Source organism: Cyprinodon tularosa, unplaced genomic scaffold (genome assembly GCF_016077235.1).
Source record: "Cyprinodon tularosa strain WSP-4 unplaced genomic scaffold, ASM1607723v1 ctg605, whole genome shotgun sequence".
Taxonomy (NCBI): Eukaryota; Metazoa; Chordata; class Actinopteri; order Cyprinodontiformes; family Cyprinodontidae; genus Cyprinodon; species Cyprinodon tularosa.
In genome coordinates, this window is record NW_024039347.1 from 196,479 (window position 1) to 219,502 (window position 23,024).

General features: G+C 36.2%; 1 protein-coding gene and 1 long non-coding RNA gene across 5 annotated transcripts; one reads left to right on the forward strand and one right to left on the reverse strand.

Moving 5' to 3' along the window:
- Nucleotides 1-1,940: 1,940 nt before the first annotated feature.
- On the reverse strand, nucleotides 1,941-13,399 carry LOC119797964. Its single transcript, XR_005282644.1, has 3 exons — nucleotides 13,242-13,399; nucleotides 3,725-3,757; nucleotides 1,941-2,077 (listed from the first exon to the last, which is right to left on the reverse strand). It is a non-coding gene; the product is annotated as an uncharacterized LOC119797964 (long non-coding RNA).
- ppp2cab (protein phosphatase 2 catalytic subunit alpha b) lies at nucleotides 10,125-22,768 on the forward strand. Of its 4 annotated transcripts, none has more exons than XM_038307252.1 (8): nucleotides 10,125-10,246; nucleotides 10,337-10,445; nucleotides 19,766-19,975; nucleotides 20,069-20,242; nucleotides 20,370-20,459; nucleotides 20,540-20,701; nucleotides 21,771-21,889; nucleotides 22,007-22,768. In XM_038307252.1, the coding sequence occupies exons 2-8, from the start codon at nucleotides 10,344-10,346 to the stop codon at nucleotides 22,077-22,079; spliced, it is 930 nt and encodes a 309-aa protein (XP_038163180.1). In that variant the 5' UTR covers nucleotides 10,125-10,246; nucleotides 10,337-10,343; the 3' UTR covers nucleotides 22,080-22,768. The 4 variants fall into 4 exon arrangements, with proteins under 4 accessions (XP_038163180.1, XP_038163181.1, XP_038163182.1 ...); XM_038307253.1 differs by having other exon boundaries at nucleotides 10,139-10,246; nucleotides 10,342-10,445; XM_038307254.1 differs by having other exon boundaries at nucleotides 10,179-10,226.
- Nucleotides 22,769-23,024: the final 256 nt, after the last annotated feature.

The following is a 23,024-nucleotide window of genomic DNA, read 5'->3' on the forward strand; positions in this document are numbered from 1 at the left end:
TTGTTATACATATCTTTGTTATGCTGTTTGAATTAGTATGCAATGTTCCCACATGAACAAAACAAATTACCTGTTAATTATTGTTATAATAATACATTGGAATAACTGAATTTCTTTTAGTAGATATTATGTATCATGTGAGTATTTAACTGTATGTAGAAATACCACTTGATTTAAGCAAGCTTTAGTCAAGTAATATTTTATGGTCCTCTATTACATGCATAATCTGTTTTTAGGTATTTATTTTATATCAGAGGTACTGTGTAATTGAGGCTCTTTGTGTTTTTCTGTTTTTATAATGTTGCAGGCTGAAATTTCAAGTTTATTTCTTGCTTTTACTTTGTAGAACACTTCTAGATTTATTATCTCTTAAGATGAAGTGTCGGAAAATAATTGTGATAAATGTAAAAAAATAAAATTTTATTGAGCCTGAAAGAAACCATTTAAATCAAGTATGGTATCTGACATACATTTTCTACCACAAAAAAAACAACCATATATATTTTAAAATCCAGTGCTAAACTAACTTTAAGCAGCACATACCGGTAATCAATTTGTGAAAGAAGGAAAGAAGGATTTACACCTAATTTTTCAAGACAAACAAACAAACAAACAGTTTTGCTGCAAATAACTGCAAGGTTTCTTAAATATCCCACTGTTCACATGCATAGTGCCAAAGAGAAAAAATAATACAATCGTTTTTGGCATTTACTTAATCATATTTCAATATTTTAACACAATTGTTTCATTTGACATAAAACAATTGCGTTAAAGTAACTAAGTATGATCAAGTAAATGCCAAAGGCCCATTCTAAGCTACACTCAGTCTTTCACCCATTCAGACACTGATAGTGGCAAGCTACATTCATTGTAGCCACAGCTGCCCTGGGACACACTGCCTGCTTCCAAATAATTCAAATTGGTAAGAACACTTAAAAAGCTGAAATATGTCAGTGGTTGCCATGGCAAGTGCTATCAGAATAGTGCTAGCATTAAGAAAAGAAGTAGGTATAGAAAACTGGATGCTTCAATATTTGATTTAACATAGGGAGAGCATATCGGTACAGCCCACCACACCAAATTTAAAAAAACACATCATTTTGTGACATGCACTGTGTGACTCATTATGAATCTTGATATTTTGGGATGTTTATTGTGGAGAGTTTCAGCCTTTTGAAACATTTGTTTAACTTTTGTTTTTTATAGTTCTTTTTTTGGAATGCTGCAGTCTCAATTTAACAAGCATTACCCTTGTGTGTGTTTGTAGTGTAATAATGTCTGCAAAGGCTATCCACATTCAGAACAGCAGGAGTTCCTTTCCCACCCTTGTTAGTCTTCTTTTTTAGCTGACACCTTAATGGTAAAGGGGTAGAAGCCAAGAATAGCCACAATTTGATGTATTTAGAATCAGCCATTGGAAAAATATATTATATTATATAATATATAATATAATATATATATGTTAAATGCCATCTTCCAGCAATCTGTGTAGGCTGTACCTGTATCACACTCTAAATGCATCCAAGTCTAAATGGCCTCATCTCCCCTAACAAGATATTGGCTTTTTATTGTTTTCAGGGGAAATGGATTTCATTGTTTGTCTGACTCATCACTAAAATGTGCGGTGCTTGGATTCTTAAAGGCACAAGGCCTGAAACATCCTCATTATATGATTTACTGAAATCACTAAGCTCTGCACTCGTAAAGAATAGGAGTTGCTAAAAAGAAAAACCCACATTGCATCAGGAAGGGCAATTTTGTCCTCCCAGCTCTCTCTATGTCTTACATTTTAGATGCTTTAAAAGTCTGTTTATCTTCCCATTTCTTTTTCTTTTGCCCTAACTCGGGTTATCCAACTAATGCTAAGCGAGTTTGATTTATCAGTTGATGTAGAGAAGTTAGGGAAAGATGTTGACCCAAAACATTCACTTCAAATCTGTAGCATTTTTATAAACAGCTGAAATGAGGCAGCTTTGGACTTCCTCTTTTCAAACACCAGATGGAGCTGGAGATCCAGAGTAGAAAAGGTATTCTGTTGTTGTCATGGTTTCAGGGATTCTGGGCACAGTAGTGGATTCTGATTGGTAGAAAGAGAAACGGGTACATTTGGATGCATGTCATTATTTTTCTATATTTAATCCAACCTGTAAAAGGGACCTTAAAAGTGCTCCATAGGGTGAATCTGATTGGACGATTGGCTTGAGAGATCTAATCAGCCTTTTTTTTTATCCCATGCATCAACCTTTTTTTAAGCAGGAAGTTTGAAAACAAATAACTGTTTACTTATGATAATCACTGATAAAGGACATTAATCTCTCACTTATGGCAGCCCCTCGTGTTTTCAGTTGATCACGCACAGGTCATCAGAAGATTTCACAATGCACCATGTGATGTAATTTTTTACTCATGTTGCGCAACAGGCTAATTTGTTACAACCCCCGGCTGATATTTTTGGAAGAAACATAAGGTCTCATCCCCTTGGGTTTTGTTTTGTGTTTCATGTCCAACTTTCCATAGCAATCATATTGTCACCATCCGGTGTCCCTTGCTGCATCACCCAGCCCCATGTTAGTGAGCTTGTTGTTTACAAGCAGTTTTATCCTTCTGACAGCTGGGCTTTTGCATCAAGCAAGAAGCATGTACCTTTGTTTCTGGACTTAATTAACTATTTGCCTTGTACCAGCTGCAGCAGCAGCAAAAAAAGTCAAACTTACTGCTCAAAGGTTTGAATGACAGTACAAACTGCAGCTTGATCCTCCTGGAAAATGTCATGCAGTTCCTAATACTTTGGATTAAGCTTCTGTATTACATTACATGGGGATGTTTCCTGTCCTCTTATGTAATGCTGACCAACAGGTCATTCCCTTTATATCCTAAAACTAATGTTTGGGACGGTTTGTCAACACTGGATTTAAGCATGACGCTAAATCGTAACAACTTTGGCATTCATATGCAATCCCCCTGTTTCCTTTTGTGTATCCTGAAGGACAGTTTATACACTATAAGCTGAAACCCATGTAACACATAATACTTTATTCTCACCTTCTAGAATTATATCAGGTAATCTTTTTTCCTGTTTAAGTCAATTAGGATTGCCAGAGCTAATTTTACTTTTTTAATTCCAAAACATAGAGAGTGAGAATATTTCTTATATCAAATGTTAATGTAGCTTAAAATACTGGGCTTGAATGGAGGCAGTATATCCACAGGGCTGTGTGGAGGTTGGTGTCTGTGTTTCTACCTTCTCCGACTGCAGGGTGTGACCAGTGGGTCTATTCTCACAGCCTGTAAACCAATCAGGAGGAGCTAAAAAAAAAAAAAAAAATCCCCAGATGTAGATGGAAGATTGTTTTGCTCTCTGAGTAGTTATTTTACCCTTTTTCAAGATGCCTGTTAATAGTCCTCCCTTACTTCCTAGATTCTAGTTCTCTGCCTTCTTGCAGCAATTGCTGGACAACCAAACTGCCTTTATGAATCCCCTCATACTCTGATGACAAATAGTTTCTGTTGGCTACTACCTTTTTAACTCAGTGAACTCTCTACATTCAGTCATTCACCCACTCATGCCCACATTGATTTTTGGAGGGCTACAAAGCCTGGGACAGACTGACGGACAGAAGCTATAGCCTGCCATACTAAGGCACCTTGACCACCATCAGTAGGCAATACAGGTGACATGTCTTGACCAAAGACACATCCCAATGACTGACGGTACAGTACTCACCATTGAATGCTACACCATTTCATCCAGCCTCTCCTGGAAAGAAGATCATAAACCATTACTGATAAGCACCACTTAAAATCATCTGCTGATCTCAGCTTCTCGGGGTATTCTCATCGCCTCACATCATTGGGAAGATCTTCATCATATAACACTCAAATAGTTTCTTCCGTCACCTTTCCTGAACAGTGCCATTCTGGATTTCCCCTCTAATCACAAAAGAATCAGTCATTTATTCACTTGTGTCATTAAATCCTTTAAAGTTGTTGTTTATAACTGTTGCCTTCACAAGGTCTTGCACAGAGAATAAAGGATAGGCACAAATTTGGATGTATTTTAAGGCCCCGTCCACACGAAGACGAACCCTGGCCTAAACGCACAAATTTTTCACCAAACCAGCCTCTCATCCACACGAAGCCGGCGTTTCGGGGGTCTGTAAAAGATATTTTTTTTATTCAGCCTTCAGAGTGGGAAGATTCTGAAACGCCGTTTTCGCGTTTCCATCTTTACGCTCTAACCGCATATTTTTTTTTACACGCATGCGTCATAGCGTCGCCTCTAAACACGCATGCGCGACACATCACAACAACAATGGCGCCGTTGCTGCTAATGCTACTCACCCTGCTGTCGGGCTTACAACAGAATCTTCTTCTTCTGAAATATCTCCAGGAAGAACAGAGCAATATCGACGACATAGTTCAGCACCTGAATTTGACTTAACCACGAAAATGGGCCCGCAGGGCAAACATGTATAAATATTAGTGCGCATGCCCAACATTTCGTCGCTTATTTTTGCTTTGGCACCACAGCGCCACTTATAGGCCTGGCATACATTTTGCAGCGTTTTCATGCATTCGTGTGGACGCTCACATTTATTTTACGTCTCCGTCTTTACGGCAAACGTTTTGGAAAATATCAGCGTTTCGTGTTCGTTTTGACTTCGTGTGGACGGGGCCTAAGGCTGCCAGTTTGAAATCATGGAATAATCAGAAGAAATTACCAAAAGGCAAAATAGGCAAATGCTCCATCCATCCATCTTCTCCTGCTTAGTCCTTGTCAGAGTTGCGGTGGGGCCAGTGCCTATCTCTGACAGTCTATGGGAGTGAGGCGGTGTACACAGGACTTTTTATGGTAAAGAGGTAATTTCACATTAGTAATGACTAGTGTTGCGCCGATGCCATTTTTTGGCCCCGATACCGATACCCGATACCTGGCTGTGCAGTATCGGCCGATACCGATACCATAATAATGTAAAATAATTGCCATCATGGTTTGTCAAGCTGCTGCCTATCTTTGTGAAGCAGAAAAAAGACGAATACAAAGTGAATCCAGTAGAACTTTTTATTGCCTACCTGGAGTGGGTGACAATAGTTGAATAAACTTATGGTTCTCAAAATGGTATCGGTGCCCTATTTGTTGGTACTCACCGATACCGATACCACCATTTTAGGGCAGTATCGGGGCCCCGTCCGATACTGGTATCGGTATCGGTGCAACACTAGTAATGACAATTAAATCACTTTTTATGGATTCATCTAGGAAAGAGCTTAACATATCTGTGCTTTCTATGGCTAATAGACAATTTAGAAACACAACTGGAAATAGTAATAACAAAGGACTTAATATTTTGATCCATTTTATTATCCTCAAAGTGAACTAATTTGCTAAGGAGATAAACAGACTACTTTCCCATTTGTCACATTTTTTTACAGGCTTTTCTTTGGCAGTGAAACAATTCTGTCCTGTTTTCTGCCTCCAATGAGGGCCATGGTGAGGGTTTGTCCAATTCTGGGCTCTCTTATGTTGGCGCTCCAACATTTTGGTGTTGTTGTCTTCTGCGCAAAACAGACCTTCAAACACTAAAAATGTTTAATATGGACCTAGGAGAAACAAGGCCCCATTTTACTTCTGCTCTGCCTGTAACTTCGCTCCAGAGGTGATAAACTACAAACAGGGTTCTCACGTTTGGGGACCGAGATACTGTGTCAAGTTGGAAACATAGCCGATCTGCTTGACAGGGCTTTTCAAAAAGTAACTAATGAATTGTTAATGCGAAACACAAGGACCTAAAAGATGCTTGTCACTCTCTGAGAATAGATACAGGTTATATGTGAGAGACTGGAAACCTGATGTTGCAAAAGGACATGGAAAATGTCCTTGAAATGGATACGTATGAAGAAAAATTTCCATGTAGTGTTGATGTCATTTTTTTTTTTTTTTTTTTTACATATTTTTTTACATAAGGTATATATGAAATTATTTAAAGGTTGAGCCGGTTTCCTTTATCTGTAAAACACAAAGCAGCTATGTGCTTTCTTGTTAAATACTCACTGAAAGCTGCAAATAAAAGGTAAAAAAAAACCTTCAGTAATAAAGATAAATTCTTTAAATTAGACAAATAATAAGCCTTTGCATAGAATCACCATGATTTTATAGGATGGTTGGTCTAAAGTAGAATACTAAAGAAAAACCTAAGCCTGCTAGGCTATAAAAGATTGGAGACTGTGGTGAAGGTTCAACATTAAGCAGGGGAAAAAAATAAATATGCAGCCGAATGATTACATTTTTTAAAACCAAATCAGGTAAAGCCAAGAGCAAAATGAAATTATGAAAATGTGGCAAAACCTGCTTTTTTAAAATTTGTTTTATTTTTTTACCAATCTTAGCTAGTTTTCACAGAGGTCTTGATTTCTAGCGGACTTCAGTCTGTAGATGTGCAAAGCTGGCATGGGAATCCTCCTGTTAAAGGTAGGCTCTGTGTCTAAAGCTAAAGGATAGCAGCTGAAATAGCAAAGAAACATAAAAGGCAGAAAAATAAAAGCTTTATCTTGTTGAACAGGATACAACCAAATATTGTGTAGGAACGTCTCCTTTTAGCAACTTTCTTTCTTGTGTTTCTAAAATTGAACATATATTGATGACAAGTACCATGTGCAATCCTAGGTAAGGACCAACAGGGGCCGATGCCCCTGTTAATTAGTCCTGGATCTGTCATGGCCCTATACTCTGAAAAAATACACTAAAAATGTAGATTTATGTTCAGGATTTTTTTTTCTTGAAATAAATGTATTTTCCATTGTTTTAAGCAGATAAGACCATATGTCAATGGAATAAGATTATTAACATTTAAAAAAGAAAACAACTCCCTGATGTTATTTTAAATGATAATATCTAATAATCTTATTTCTAAGGGGGGGGGGGGGGGGCTTAATTCCTTTGGTAGATCATCTTATTTGGCTGTTTAAATGAAGGGATTTACACTTATTTCAATAAAATTGAAATAGTTTTTAGATTATTTTTCTATTGTAACACTAAATCAATGTATTTTAATGGCATGGGCTTATGGGTAAGACCACTATTTCCTGGGCAAATATTTTGCCATTGCTATTCACTTAATTATTTAGCAATAACAGTCAACTTTTAGGAATAGTTGTATTTAGGATCACAGTTTTCATCTGTTTTTTTTTTTTTTTCTGTGCATTTGTTATTCTTTTGTTCTGTGGCCCATAAAAACACTTGGCCCTCCCAGGCCCCCTAGAACGTGTTTATCAAGACTGACCAGCTTTCACAATATGTTCATGTGTGTGAGCAAATTCTATATCAGATTGTTCACAAGGTTCTTGAGGATTACTGATAAATCTAGGCATAATTTTGTCCTGAATTCAAATGAATTGCATCTGAGAGTAATATCTGCTTCCAATTTTTCCTGCTTTTGACGCAAAAGTGCTTGATAAAAAACAATTAGTACTTTTTTTTTTTTTTGCTTATTCAGTGAAATCAAAATCTCATACATCTTGAAGATTGTGCTTACGTGCGTCTGTGCACGTCTAACAGAGAAGCTGATTTCATGATTTCATGTGATTCAAACAGGACGGCTTCTGGTCACGGGTTCAAGGTCATGCCTTCTGCTTTGTTTTTTATTTTTTTTATTTTTTATTATTATTATTATTTTTTTTTTCACTTAAAGTCACAGAACAATATATAAACAAACAATCAAACAAACAAATAAATATGCAAGGGGGTATGTCACAATAAACAAGTACAGTTAGGAGAAAATAAACAAGCAATTATACAAACATATGCGCTGGGGAGTGTCATATATATATGTGTATGTATTATACAAATAAATATATCTTTTACAACATTAAATTGTCTAGAATTTCTATTTGGGAACAGACTGTTATGGTTTTTTGAGCTTTCTGGTGAGAAGAAAGATGAATTGTATGAAAATATTGTTTGACTTCTATTAAATACGCTTTAAAATCCGTTTTTTTTTTTAGAAATTTAAATTTATGCAAGTGAAATTTGGCCAACAAAATTAAAAGATTGATAAGAAAAGGTTTGGGAAACATTTTACTTTGCAGTTGAAAGCCAAATAAAATGTTTTTCCAATGAAGCTGAAAATTTTTCATAATATTTGAATTCACATAGTTGCAAAAGTGTAACCAAAATGTCTTAAAGTATGGACACAACCAAAACAAATGTGTTACAGTTTCTGGGAGAAGATTACAAAAAGTGCAGTTCACAGGAATATCAGGTTTAAACTTTTGTAGGTAGTCTTTTACAGGATAAATCCTGTGAATAAGTTTGAATGAGACTTCTTTCACCTTGTTAGTGAGGAGAAAGTGATTGGGTAACAGCCAAGTGTATTTCCAGGAGACATCAGACACAAATCGGTTCCAATATGATAGAACAGCAGGAACAGACACCACCTCTCTCTGCAAGAGGGATCTGACTGACTTATTGTTCTTACGAAGCGATGAGGTGAGACATATTTTGCCAACAGGAGAGTCCATGGGAGTCAGAGAGGGTGATGAAGAAGAATCGAGTCTTGGCCTCTGTCTATATAACATGCAGATCCCAGACGATGCCTTCTGCTTTGTTTACTTTGCTTGGCTCACATCTGGTGACATCATCGCTACAATATAAAATTCGCATCAGAGGTAAAGTTCCAGGGAGCGGTGATGTATTCAGCCTGCAGGCTGATAACCTCTCAGTTAAACTGGGAGCCAATCACAGACAGAAGGAAGCAGAGCAGTGAGCCAATGAGAGAGCAGCTGTTATCCCTCCCATCTTCTATTTGTGTCAACCGCTTTCTGCTGATGAGTCAAGCTACAGAAAATAGGTATGTGACAGACCGGAAGTGTTCATTTCATAGAGCAGGGATTTTATTTCAATGATTTAACGTCAAAAAAAAAAAAAAAAAAAAAAAATATATATATATATATATATTTTTTTTTTTTTTTTATATATATTTTTTTTATATATATATAATATATATATATATTATATATATATATTTTTTTTAATATATATTATATATATATATTATATATATATATATATTTCTTCTTGTCTATATATATATATATATATATATATATATATATATATATATATATATATATATATATATATATATATATATATATATATATATATATATCTTTCATTAATTCTGTACATTTTTATGGGATTTCATAAAATCAACACATTCATACAATCAACATGTATCGAACCGAAAACCGTGACCAGAAACCGTGAATCGAACCGAACCGTGGATTTTGTGAACCGCTCCACCTCAAATATATATATATATATATATATATATATATATAAAATATTTCTTCTTGTCAATTTTGTTTGAACTATGATTTAAGGCTTAATTGTCAATAAGGATATAGCTTCAGTTGTATTGAGATACCGTCACAATTTGTTACAGTTAAATGTATTGGTTTTACTTTTATAATTTTCTTTTAAATAATTCAATAATTATTTTCTCTAAATTTCAAGAAAGTACATATGCAAAATTGAAGCAGAAAGACAAACAACCTTATGATATTTGATAATTCATTTTAAGGAACTCTGAATCAATTCTTTTATAGTATTTATATCCATGTTTTCTTAGTTTTTCACATTTACTGTGATTACATCAAGAGTATTATTTACATATTACTAAAAACATGTCATATTTCTGGGTTCTGAATGTAGATTGATCTAATAATCCAAAGCATAACTTTAAATTGATGTTTTAGTAGATATTTATATAGCGCCAAATTATTTCAGTTACCTTTTTCTAATTTTAAGGTATTGCTATTTTAGGTAAAGTAAAATTTAAATTTTCAAGCCAAAAACCCTAATTTATTACTAGAACAAAATCAAATTTTAATGAAACTAAATTGATTCAGTGCAGAGCCACCTGTAGCTCTTTGGCTCTCTTAATATATTTTAAATTATCATCTTTATTTTTTGTTTTATGGTTTTGTGTGCCCCCACGAAACACGGTGTAAACTGAACTGATTTGCTTCTCTTCTCAACAAACGTTTCCTTCGCTCAGCAGCAAAGCTTTTATTTTGACGGTATTTTCCGGAAGTAGCGGGCGTATCACGGTGTGTGTTTACAAACTCCCCGGTTGACGCCTTTCCCTCCCCTTCTTCAGTTTCCACTCCTCCGTCAAATCATACAGTGATCTCTGACAGCTGGAGGTGCGTTTACTGGACAGCGGGTAGGATCCGCAGTGAAGAAGTAAACAACAAACCGATTCGTCAACTAAAATTATCACCGTTTCCGTAGAAAAAAATAGTAACTGTTGCTGTTATTTTTTTTTTCTTAAAGCACAGAAATGGACGAAAAAGCATTTACCAAAGAGCTTGATCAGTGGATTGAGCAGCTCAACGAATGTAGGCAGCTGTCCGAGGGACAAGTGAAGACACTATGCGAGAAGGTAAGATGCTGAACCTCATTTTTGTTTTCCCTATTAATATGAAATTTAATTTCACTGCCTTGTCTGTTATTTCTACCCTGTTGCCTTCCAGACATTCTTAAAATGGCGTCTATAGAGTAGTTTTCTTTGCGCGGTGCGTCTGTTTATTTGCTCATTAGTAACTGTGGCTTCAGACCGTTAAGCTAATTGTGCACCAATGAGTTAAAACAATAAGAATCAGTTAATGTCAGAGCTAACGCAGCTTAACCTGGAAACCAGAGGGGTAAATAAGTGTTCATTCAAAACATTCAGCATCTATGCTTACTGAAGAGGTTTACGGCCAGAAAATTAAAAAAGGTAACTGATAAATTACCTTTTAAATATTATTTCAGTTTAATATGGAAAAAAGCCAGAATTCTGACTTTAATCTAAAAATTCTGACTTTAATCTGAGAATTCTGACTTTAATTTTAGAATTCTGACTTTAATTTTAGAATTCTGACTTTAATTTTAGAATTCCGACCTTAATCTCAGAATTCTGACTTTAATCTCAGAAGTCTGACTTTAATCTCAGAAGTCTGACTTTAATCTCAGAAGTCTGACTTTAATCTCAGAAGTCTGACTTTAATCTCAGAAGTCTGACTTTTTTCTCAGAATTCTGACCTTAATCTGAGAATTCTGATTTTAATCCCAGAATTCCGACTTTATTCTGACTTTAATCTCAGAATTCTGACTTTTTTCCTCAGAATAATTCTGACTTTAATCTCAGAATAATTCTTAATTTTTTCCTCAGAATTTTGGATGTTAATGTAGATGGGCACCATTAAGGAAGATATATGGGAGCACTCAATTTCACTGACAAAGATGTGAGTTGTTTTGGAGGGTCAGTAACAGTTTGGTGGAAAATGATAGAATAGGCAAATTTTTACATATGTGAGGGGGTAATGCTGTTTCATTAATTGAAGAGTGTTTGTTAGCTGTCAAAATTCATTCAGAATTCTGAGAAAATAGTCAGAATTCTGACTTTTTTTTCTCATACTGAATTTTTTTTAAAAATCTCTAAAAAACTTTAAAAAAAAACTTTTTCAGTGGCCCTAATCCTCTTCTGTATGTGCTACAGCTGTAAAACCACTGTTTTCCTTTTCAATGTTTTATCTCACTGGGAACAGTGTTTTAGGAATATATAAAAAAAAAAAAAAAACTTTAGCTTTAATTGTTATTTCTACTTGTTTATAGGAACAAATGTTTGGTTAATTTGGGGAGGGTGTTTCACAGCATTATGTCTCCATCATTCAACAATCATGCCCAGCAAAAATGGTTTGCTGTTTATGGTTGTCATTGAAATTTAGAATTATCTTCATGTGATGTTTCTCTCAGGGTGTTAAAATGGTAACTCTTATTTTCTAGTATTTTTTTTAAATCAACATTAAATCATTTATTTTTTGGGTGCACTGATCAGTCCCATCTTGCCCAATACTGATTTTCAGATTTATTTTACATCTTAGCTGCTGATATCATTTTGACCTAAATAAATTTTTCTTTACAAGGTACTAAAACGTAATCTGCAAATGAACTGCAACACTGGTGCATCAAAATAGATTTATTACAAAATTATCAGAATGCCTATTTTGATATATTTAAAGAAGATAAATGAATACATGGGGGGAAAAAATGAAAAGTAGCAATTAATCTGTTGATCAGAGCCGCTCATGGGGGAAATTGGTCCCCTATAGTGATAAATTGCCTTTAATTATAGTTTAGGGGCAGATGCTTTCAAACTTTAACTTCCTACAGTTTCTGTTTGATTAAAAACTGATACCTTATATCAAATAATCTTTGAAGCTGTTATAGAAAAAAAAAGAAAGAAAATCTTGTATGGTTTTTAAGCGGTAAAAATGGACTGAAGAAAGCTGGAAATGGTTACCGACCCCAAAAAGCCTCATGGTGAAGAATTTTTTCATTGAAGTAGACTTTCTGTGACAAATTTTATTCTATCATGAAATTGCATTTCTTTTCTATGATCAAGAACTGACCAAATATATATATATATATATGTATAAAAAGGCATGAGTTAGGTGTGACGTTTGGCATACTTACTAGCTGTTCCGGCTGCTTCTCTAAGCTGTAAGCTGGACTAGCAGCATGTCCATATGTTACTGCTTTTTGCTGTTATCCAGCCAACTCTGCACACTTCAATGGTCTGAGCTGCAGCTTAACCCAAATCCACAGTTTCTATATGAGCTGGAAGAGATGAATTTGATTCCAGGTTTTTCCTAGTATGTTTCCAGTATGTAATGAAAAATGGATAATAACTTCCCTTTGCTGCCAAACTTTATCCATCCCTCCCTTCAGCCCGTGGTTGAATTGTTGAATGAATTGTTCAAATTCAATATTTTTTTTCGTTATTGAATTAAATGACCCATCTGCTAATTCCTGTCCAACCAATTTAAGGTTCTTTTTTCTGTTTTTATAACCCATCAAAGCTATCCCTTCCTTTAGAGAGGTGGTTGTTTTCACCATAAAATAGATAAATTGCAGTTCAGTCAAGCTTAAAGCAGCACTGTGTAACTTAGGACCTAATTATTGGCTTAATTTGAGCGATATTAAATAATTTTTCAGGTCAGTATCACTTGTCCTGTATTGACGTTGTGTGCAGGCTGACCTTCTCAAAAGCTTCTATGGAACTTGATCCGTTGCTGATTGGGTGATGTGGGACCATCACAGACCGCCATTCAACATCTGTCTGAGCTTCCCTTAATTGCAACAGCTAACTAAGCTAAAAGTTGTGAAGTTGCCAGTAAAAAGATATGAAACCTACCTGATCAGACAAAGTTTTGGTTCTCTGATAGGTGATTTAATCTGAAAGGTTAAACATGGCCTCGTCTTTAGGAATAACTCTACCACTTCAAGATCTGCTGGTCCAAAGTGGTCGCTATCACATTCCAAAACACACTAGGAGACAATTCACGTGACGTTGCAGAGTTGCCAGCTTATCTAAGGGGAGCTCAATGTGGAAGATGCAAGTCTAGAGCCCCTAGTGGCTAAACATTAGTGTTGCTTTAACTTAATTTCTATAGAAAAAACAAAACAATAGTTAACCAAAGTGCTACAGAGGGCAGAAAATCCTGTCACTTCGACAGTGAAATAAAAAGTATAATAAACTGTGCCCATATGATATTTATATTTATAATTATGAAAATGAAATAATTCCCTGCTAAAATAATCTTCAGCTAAAATAAAGTAAAGTAGAGATGGTTTTAAAGGGCCCTAATATAATCAATGCTACTGAGGCTTAAATATGCAGAGGTGGGTTGTTTACAGGAAGCTCAGTCACAGAGCTAAAAAATGTATTGAATTCAAAACTGATTGTTGATTGCTCTAGTGAATAGGAAAAAAAAATTCTGCATTTATCCAGAAAAAAATCAGAAAAAAGGTTTAGGTTTCCAGGGGAATCTGGTACTGATCAGTCTCTAAGTGAAACTCAAACTGGCTTTCTAAAACATCCAGGTCATGTAGTTTTTGTTAATCCAAGTGGATGTCTAACAAAGGGGGTGGGAAAAAATTGTTTTTTGACGATAGATTGGGATTTTCGTTGGCCTGATATAATATCAATCTTTCAATTCTAGTATGGATTTGAAAAAAAATATTATTACCCAAAACAATGGCAGAAAATGAGCTACCTCTGCAGCACCTCTCTGGCGGATATTGCTATGGAGCCATTTTGCTGTGCGGCGCAGCGCCATATCTGTGGTTGAGGCAATCACAGTGGAACACGTGGACTGATTCAAACCCCAAACATAACCAAACTAACTAAATTATCGATTCCTTCTGATGAACATATACAGCACTTTCTCTTTTAACATTTTATTTTGATAGCTGGGAAAAAGATCGCAATATATAGTGTTATTGCAATATCATGACAATATCGTGTCAGGACCCAAGTATTATGACGCGTATCGTATCGAAAACCCAAGCCAATACTCCCCCTTACTGTATGTCTGATGATTGTAAAGTGAAAATCTTTTTTTCTGGAGGTGAGGTCACAATTTCAACCCAAATCTACCAGTTTCTGATGGACGGCGTCCTCCCCTGACTCCTCTTTGTATAAATATTCACATTGCATTGAGGTTTAAATTAGGGATGATTCTTTCTCAGCAGATCTGTTTTCCTTCATTGCGCAGCTTTTCATTGGTTCATTAAAGGATGTAGGAACCAGATCATTGCCATGTTTGGACTGCTGTGCGCCGAAGGTTAAAAGTGCAATAATGTCAAGGGGCTCATTAATCCTGACATTTTATTTTCTGCTCAGGATCAAAGTTTTCATGCATCTTAAAACAACTGTTTCTCACATTTGATTTGAAACATGTTTGTCCTCCTGCTGCTGCATGGTTAGAAGCACATGGAGATTACTTATTTCTAAATAAGTAGCTTATTGGAATATCTTCCAATAGCTGTAAAAGAACCCCTGCTGAGATTTTTTTTAATGCACCCTTTCTCTTGTGCACACGGTTAATATTTTCAGCTCAACACGCCCACAGAGCTTCCTCCTCTGTTTCAAAAATAACCCAAGATATAATTGATTGTCTGTTGCATCAGCATCACCGTGGCAGCCTTTGTTGCTAAGGGGATGGGAGGGTGTGACTGAGGACAGCGCAGCTCATTGTGACTCAGTGAGCAGGCCGCCTCTGTTTTGGGATGTGTGGGGGTGTGGAGAAATGGGATGTGCTGCGTAATATGTTCCCTCTGCATTCCATCTGAGTCTTCTTCCCCGGTTTGTTTAGGATGCCGGCCGGAAGGAATGTTTAAAATCTCAGCAACTAATGGCTCCATTTTTCCAGTTATTCCAGTTCTCCCAAATGCCTTGCAAGTGTGTTTAAAAAAAAAAAAAAAAAAAAGTTTATCTGCAGAACAAGGAGCTCAAGAAAGATACATTTTTTTCCCTTTTTTTTAATAATGTAAATCTCTGCTGGCTGTAAATTAGATTTGTGTTCTTCTCAGTTATAGAAAATGTAATTTAGTGCAGAATATATACTCCATCCTGCTTGTGACCTCTTAGAGTCCTCCATGTCCGATTTAACCCAATTGAATTAAGCAATTTGTGTTTGTTTTTTTGCTGTTTTGTTTACATCTCATCATTCTTTTTTTGTTTTTGTTTAAAAAAGTGTTACTGCAACATTTAATTTCCTTTAGGGATTAATAAAGTTAATTGTATTGAACTTGTTGTGAAGCCAGTTTATAAATCCTGTGTGTTTGGTCTGATTAACTTTGCGTAAGTAAACAATCTTAGAGTCAAATATGACTTGTGCAAGAATGTAAATGAGGCTTTATCACATGTTTTTGTTTGTGTTTATTCGGATCCCAGGAAGAACAGCAACAGTTTTTTCGCACTAATAGAGATTCCATCATTAACAAAAAAAACAAACTGGTTAGAATATAGCAGAGACTCTTTGGTGTCTTTTGTTTTTTTGAGGAATGTAAAAAAATATTTGGTCTGTAAATTTGTAAAGCTGATCGAAAGATCCGGAAACATCTGAAGCTGCCACACTCAGATTTTTAGTCGTTACATAGTTATAAAACTGTGCATCATTTTAGAATAGAAGAGAAAATCCCCTTATTGTCGTAGAATAGAGAAATTCTGGTGTTTAGAGCAGCAAAAAGATTATAGAAAAAAAAAGGTCACACAAATGTGGACCTTAGGAAAATGTACAAAAATAACATAATAGTGAAGAATTAAAAAATAAACAAATAGAATACTGTACTGGAAAGTTAACAATACAAATACAGTGCACCTGGAGAATAAGTAACCAATATAAATCTATGGACATTTTTGCAGGAATGAAAATTGCAGCAACATCAGAGATGTTCAAAATGAGAGCAGCATGTTATTTAACATACTAAGGTAGAAAGTTAAAACTAAGACAGTTTTCTTCCTATTTTCATAACCATCTTTCTTGAATGCAATTTTATAAAATACATCAACATTTTCTGTTTTATATTTTAGAATGTAAAAGCATCAGGAGATACTTTTGCAAAGCGGAGCCTATGGAAAGGAAAATTCTAGTCTCTTTCTTTTAGGACTATAAACGCCCGAGCTCACCTAGAGCGTGTGTGAGTGATGTAATGTAATGATGGCCGCCCCACCTTGTGGAGCAGCGAGCTTCTTTCTGCATGACCACTTGTTTATGTTTTAAACCGGTCTGAGGCAGCTGAGCCCGGTTTGCCCCTGTGCTCATTGTTTCCCTCAGAAGAATGAGTCCATTAGTGGAGCACACACTCCCCAGTTTTATTTTGGTCTAGTTTAACACTGGCTTTATAACTGGGGAGTGGATGTTGTACTTTGTTAAAAAATAAAAGCATCGCCAATTGCTGACACAAGCATCCCTTGCGTTGCTGAATCTACAGTTGGAGTGACCATAGGTCATCATATCAGCCTTTGTGGGGGTAATTTCTGCCTTGTTAGCACCCTTAATTTGCCCTGAGCTGTCTTTAACTCACCTATAAGATTATATTGCGGCAGATGGGAAGATGCTGACTTTGGTTCCAAGATTTTGACTAAGCAGTTCCTTTTTTTTTTTTTTTTTGTCTCTCAGGTTCTGGCTGATTTGTAGAGTCTTTTTTTAACCTGTGGTGGAATAACACCTACCATATGTTTTGTGATCTTACAACAGTGATTCTGGGCTCAGACTGGGAGATTCTGAAAAGCAGCAGGTCACAGTGTTCAGGTTTATGTAATCGGGCGGTAATCCCCTCTAGGTGGTTGATTGTTATGATTTGCTATTACTGGATTCACAGGTTATGTCATCATTGAATTAAATCTGGAGATGGATGCCACCTGGTTTTTGCCACCATGTAGGCAGGGAGCCCAACGTGAGGATTTTGATCCTAAACCGTAGATAATAATCAGCTCTAATGGGAGATCTGATGAAAGATTTTCAAGACATAAAAATAGGAATGGGTATTTATTGTATCGTTTATGGCTGTCATGATAAATTTCTATTAATGATAACTAATTGATTTATTGTCTTAACAATAAATTAGAGTTAGTGATGATTAAAAAGCTGAAATAATGGGTGAATTGTGTCATTTGGTGTCCTAAAGAAGATTATTTCAAATTTGTGTATTTTTTTAGATTACTGTATGTGATTGTGGGGCTCTAATTAACTAATTAACAGTTTTTTTTTTTATTGTCATGACAATAGTACAACAAAAATCTTAGGGCTCCAACTAAAGATTATATTGCTAATCGATTAATCTGTTGATTTATTTTTTTATTTTTTTTGAATAATCGATTAATAATCAGATAACCAAAGGTTCCTTAAAAACTTTTTACGGAATCAAACCAGGTGAAACTAAAACTTTTCCACTTGTTCTGGATAGAGCATTTTGATGAAAACATTTTCTTCAATCTTAAATGCAAAATGTGTATTTTTTTTGTACAATCTTTGTATAATTATTGCTCTAAGTGTGTTGCTCTGTCAGCTAAAGGCCTGTTTTACAGTCTCTATACTCCAGTTAACGATAAATTGATTACTAAATTAGTTGTCGATCATTTCAATAATCGATTAATCACGTTAAATCAGATTAATTGTTTCAGCCCTAACAAATATCATAAGACTTTATGGCCGAATCGCCTAGCTCTGTTACCAGTTGGGGGCTGTTGATAGGTGCTGCCGTTTGGATGATTTGAAATAAACTCGTTGTCTATATAACTGTTGTTTTCGACTGTTGATGATCAAAACACGCAAAGATCGGTTACTTAATTAGAACTATATATCTCTGTGGGTTTACCAGTATTAATTTTTTTAGATCTTTCTTTACTTGAAAGGTTCTGAACTCAAAGCTCTCATTTTACAATAAGTGAAACACAGTGTTCAATGAAAACAGATCCACATGGCCCACTTCTTTCTTTCCTTTAATCGTCCTTATATATAGAGGAACAGCTTTGCCCGGCGTTGTCCCACTTTGATCCAGACATCTAGAATATTCTCCCAGGCTTAGTGACTCTGGAGGTCTGCTGCTCTCAAAGCCAGAGACTGAAATGCTCCCATCCGCAGCAGTGAAATGTAGGTCAAGTTTGTGCGACGCTGCGGTGCTGTCCTGACTCCCGGCCTCTCCGGGCAAGCCTGTCTCGATCCGATCGGCTGGCTGCAGCCCAGGGAAAGCTCTCCATCAGCATCCAGCCTCTCTGTCTCACACCCTGTTGTTTGAAAGGTTCCACGCAGATGGTGCTGCTAGCACTGTGCCAGTATATGCCGTTTGAAATGGAGGGATGCTATCTCTGTATTTCAAATATGTTTTGCAATAATGTTTATACTGTTTAGAGATTAGGAAAAACAAGAAGTAGGGAAATTGAAAGTGTTTTTTGCAACCCTAACATGCAGCTGTGTGGATGTAACCAAATGATACAGTGTTCTGTGTATTTAAAGTGTCTCTTCAGTGTAATTTTCTCTGCTTGCACTCAGTGAGGCAGCGCTAACTAATGGACTCTGAAAGCATTAGCTGTAAGCCACATGCTGAGTCATGCATTGCAGCAGCAGACCTTAAAGCTGAAACGTGGGAAGAATAAAATGCAGATAATACAACAACGTAGGCTTTTGTTATGGGTCTAATTGTCCAGTGTGAGCATATGCTATAATGAGACGCTGCCCATCAAACTAAATGTTACATTAACATGTAAAATGCAACCTGATAAAACAGGGAATATAAATCGTTGGGCACAAATTATTGCACTACAAAGTCCTTTCTGATATGAATAACAATGCACTGAATTAAGTACAGTGCAAAAACTATCTAAAAATAAGTGTGTTTACCATTAATTTGAGTAGGTAAATTAGATGATCCTCCAAAGAAATTACTATTTTTACTCTTAAAATAAGAAAATTCGATATTATGCATTTGAAATAAGACAATGCAATTGCTTTTTCTTATTTTCAGTGTATATTGTCTTATTCCATTGGCAAGGTGACTTACTTACCTTCTTAATTCAAGAAAAAATGAACTTATTTTAAGAAATATTTAGTTACTTAGATTTCAGTTTTGATATCTTAAGTCTAGTTTGGGATTTAGGAAGATCACGCTTGCGTTTCTTTCCTAGCTCCGTATCACATACTGCAGGGTTAGAGACAGTAAAATCTCCGCCTCTGAACATTTCACACATACTAAGTCACAGTTTAACAGGACATTTCGATTGTGGGAAACCTGTTGGAAAAGTTGCCGTGAATTTGTTTCGGACATTGAGAAACACTTTCTCCACTCTTCTTTTTTTTTATTGTTTTAGATGTTTGTTGGTTTTGTGACACCATTAACTGCCCCTCTGGTTTGTCGTCTGCTTGCTCTCTGCAGGCAAAGGAGATCCTGACAAAGGAGTCAAACGTCCAAGAGGTGAGATGCCCGGTGACCGTGTGCGGCGACGTTCACGGTCAGTTCCACGATCTTATGGAGCTGTTCAAGATCGGAGGGAAATCTCCAGACACAAACTATTTGTTCATGGGGGACTATGTAGACAGAGGGTACTACTCTGTAGAAACAGTCACTCTGCTTGTAGCACTAAAGGTATTTCAATCAACTCTGAATCAGTTTTTTTCTTCTATAATTGTTTTAAAAAAATGAATAATTTTCAACTATTTTCTGCTCTCTGTGTTTCAGGTACGTTTCCGGGAGCGCATAACGATCCTCAGAGGAAACCATGAGAGCAGACAGATCACACAAGTCTATGGTTTCTATGACGAGTGCTTGAGGAAATACGGAAACGCCAACGTTTGGAAATACTTCACTGACCTGTTCGATTACCTCCCCCTCACCGCCTTGGTAGACTCTCAGGTGAGAAAAAAAAGCTGTGGTATTCCTCAAATGTGTGAGAAGAAGCAACTGGATGGCAGAATTAGCTCATAGCTAAGGCAAGCCATAGATCAGAAGTTGCAGTAACAAAATGTTGTATTTCTCTTAGATTTTCTGTCTTCATGGGGGACTATCACCATCTATAGATACACTGGATCATATTAGGGCTCTGGATCGTTTACAGGAAGTACCACATGAGGTAAAGATCACGTCTGTTTCCTCGTGTTTAAGAACGCCACACAGAGAGTATATCATTGAATTTGAAATCTCCATTTGCAGGGTCCCATGTGTGACCTGCTGTGGTCGGATCCTGATGATCGCGGCGGCTGGGGCATCTCTCCTCGAGGAGCCGGCTACACGTTCGGTCAGGACATCTCAGAGACTTTCAACCACGCCAACCGCCTCACATTGGTGTCCCGAGCCCACCAGCTGGTCATGGAGGTGTGTTGGGTTTTGCCGCGATATTTTTTCTACTTCATCTATGTGTCCTACTACAGGATGTACTACTACATCCTGCTTTTATTTATTTGACATTATGTCCACAAGCAGGGATTATATTATTGCATTGCCCAGACACAGGTCAATGCAAGAGGAAAACGTGTTGGAGAATGAGTTCACTTTCTAGAAACATACAGTTAAAGCTACAATAGAACCATTAGGATCAGAGTATATTCATGTAGAGTTGATATAGTGCTAAAAATAAAATCTCAGATTTTTGTAGTTTTAATACAATTTACAATTTCGTTCCAAGCCCCCCCGAATTAAAGAAAGCAATAGGGTAAAAACGGGGCACCATCTCTTTGGCTATGCGCAAAGCGACCCTGCTCCTTTCCTATCATATGCAGTGCTGTTTGCAAAAGATTCAGCTACAGTTAGTGGTTTTTTAGCTGTTTGTTAGTTAGTGCGGGTTTGTTCATCCTGTATAGACCTGCGTTTTTACTACGGTGCTGCGCTATTGGCAGCTGTGCTTCTGTTAACGGCTAGCTTACAGCGCCTCCTACTAAGCTTTTGTTTGGGTAGTAATGTTTTTCTGATAAGTGTTAAAAGACACGTCATCATAGCAGTCAGAGTTATCGCTAGTATTGCTATGAAAGTCGCGTTATTACTCAAGTTTATTTTCTCCTCCTGAAAGAAAAAAAAAATCCCCAACTGTTATTGCTGTTTTGTGTGATGCTGTTGCTTGCCAGACTGCAACATGAGAGTAATACTGCTGAAACTGCACCATTATAAAAAAAAATAAAAAAATCTATTTCTTTTATTTAAAATCGCCCACAACAAAAACTTTAAATAAATTCATAGAATCTTTTTATTTTATTTTTTTATTTTTATTTATTCAATTCAGGCCTAGGTTAATATAAAAGGCCCACACACACCTTTTAAGTTGAGGTTTCCTTCCACTTGACAGCTACTCACTGCTTTGTGTTTGCTGCTGACATAAAAGCCCAATAAATTCACTGTTTGCAGTTTTAACCTGTCAGGATGCAAAACTAATGCCTCTGCTTTCCCTTAGGGATATAACTGGTGCCATGAGAGGAATGTGGTAACGATTTTTAGTGCTCCCAACTACTGCTACCGCTGTGGTAACCAGGCAGCCATTATGGAATTAGACGACACTCTTAAATATTCCTTGTAAGTAAATATAAAGATTGTATCATTTGATAACTGTTGAGTTAAAGCTGTAATAATAAGACAAATGAGCTCAGGTGTTGTGTAAATTATACAGAATCATCTTTCCTGTTCCTTTAGCTTGCAGTTCGATCCTGCGCCACGCAGAGGAGAGCCACATGTAACTCGTCGCACCCCGGACTACTTCCTGTAAATCCTGACCTCTTCTATCGACTCGTGTATTATCAAGTTCCAGTATCTTCATTATATGACTTTGAACCAATATCAACACGAATGAGGAACACACAACTGGGAGACTAGGATGTGAGGGAGCAGCAGTGAACATTGTATCTCCACACAATGACCGATTAAAGCTTTTTCTAAAAGGAGTTTGTCTAAGGATGGACCAAATGTTGTGTGCCATAATCACTGCAGTGTTCATCGCTGAGGACTTATATTTAAAACCCTCTTCCCAGACTATGTAAAAAAAATACTAATTAAAATTCCTCATTCTATAAACATGTAGCTGGGCTGATCTAGTCTGAGGTAAACATGCAGCTGTATGAGTCCCACTGGTCATGGCTTCAGTTAATAAGATCTGAAAATAGGTTTGCACTTTTGTACATTTAGATAAATTTAAGAAATTTGTATCATATGTTAAAAATGAAAGGCTTCACATTATACATGTTTTATGACTTTTTTTTAACCTTTTGTTTTGTTTTTTGGAAAAGGCCTAACTTAGAAAAGCTTTGGAGTTAATTGTCTACTTTAAGTTATAAGATTCCTTCTTGTACAGTAACACAGTTTGGTTTATGGAGTGTTGAACATCCACTCACTTACTCCCTTTCAACTTTAAAACTGTATTTTAACCAAGCAATTACAATAATAAAGATGACTTCTTGATTTCAGTGTTTTTTATTTTATTTATTTATTTTTTGTGTGTGGGTGAAATAGAAAAAATGCAGTAGCTCAGTTCAAAATGAGCAATTCTTAGACTTGAATTAAGGATTTGCAGAAGGTACTTGGTGACACCCAGTGGTTTCTTAAGGTATGACACCTCAGATGGTGGACATGCAGAACAAGTTCTATATTCATATTCTGGCATCTCTACAATGATGTGGTCATTTTTGTTTAGCTGAGAACTCTGATTAGACTCACT

Coding starts and splice junctions, on each gene's coding strand:
- ppp2cab (XM_038307252.1), top strand. CDS start 10,344: ATGGACGAAAAAGCATTTACCAAAGAGCTTGATCAGTGGATTGAGCAG. Junction 10,446..19,765: donor TGAAGACACTATGCGAGAAG/GTAAGATGCTGA, acceptor TGCTCTCTGCAG/GCAAAGGAGATCCTGACAAA. Junction 20,243..20,369: donor CCGCCTTGGTAGACTCTCAG/GTGAGAAAAAAA, acceptor TATTTCTCTTAG/ATTTTCTGTCTTCATGGGGG.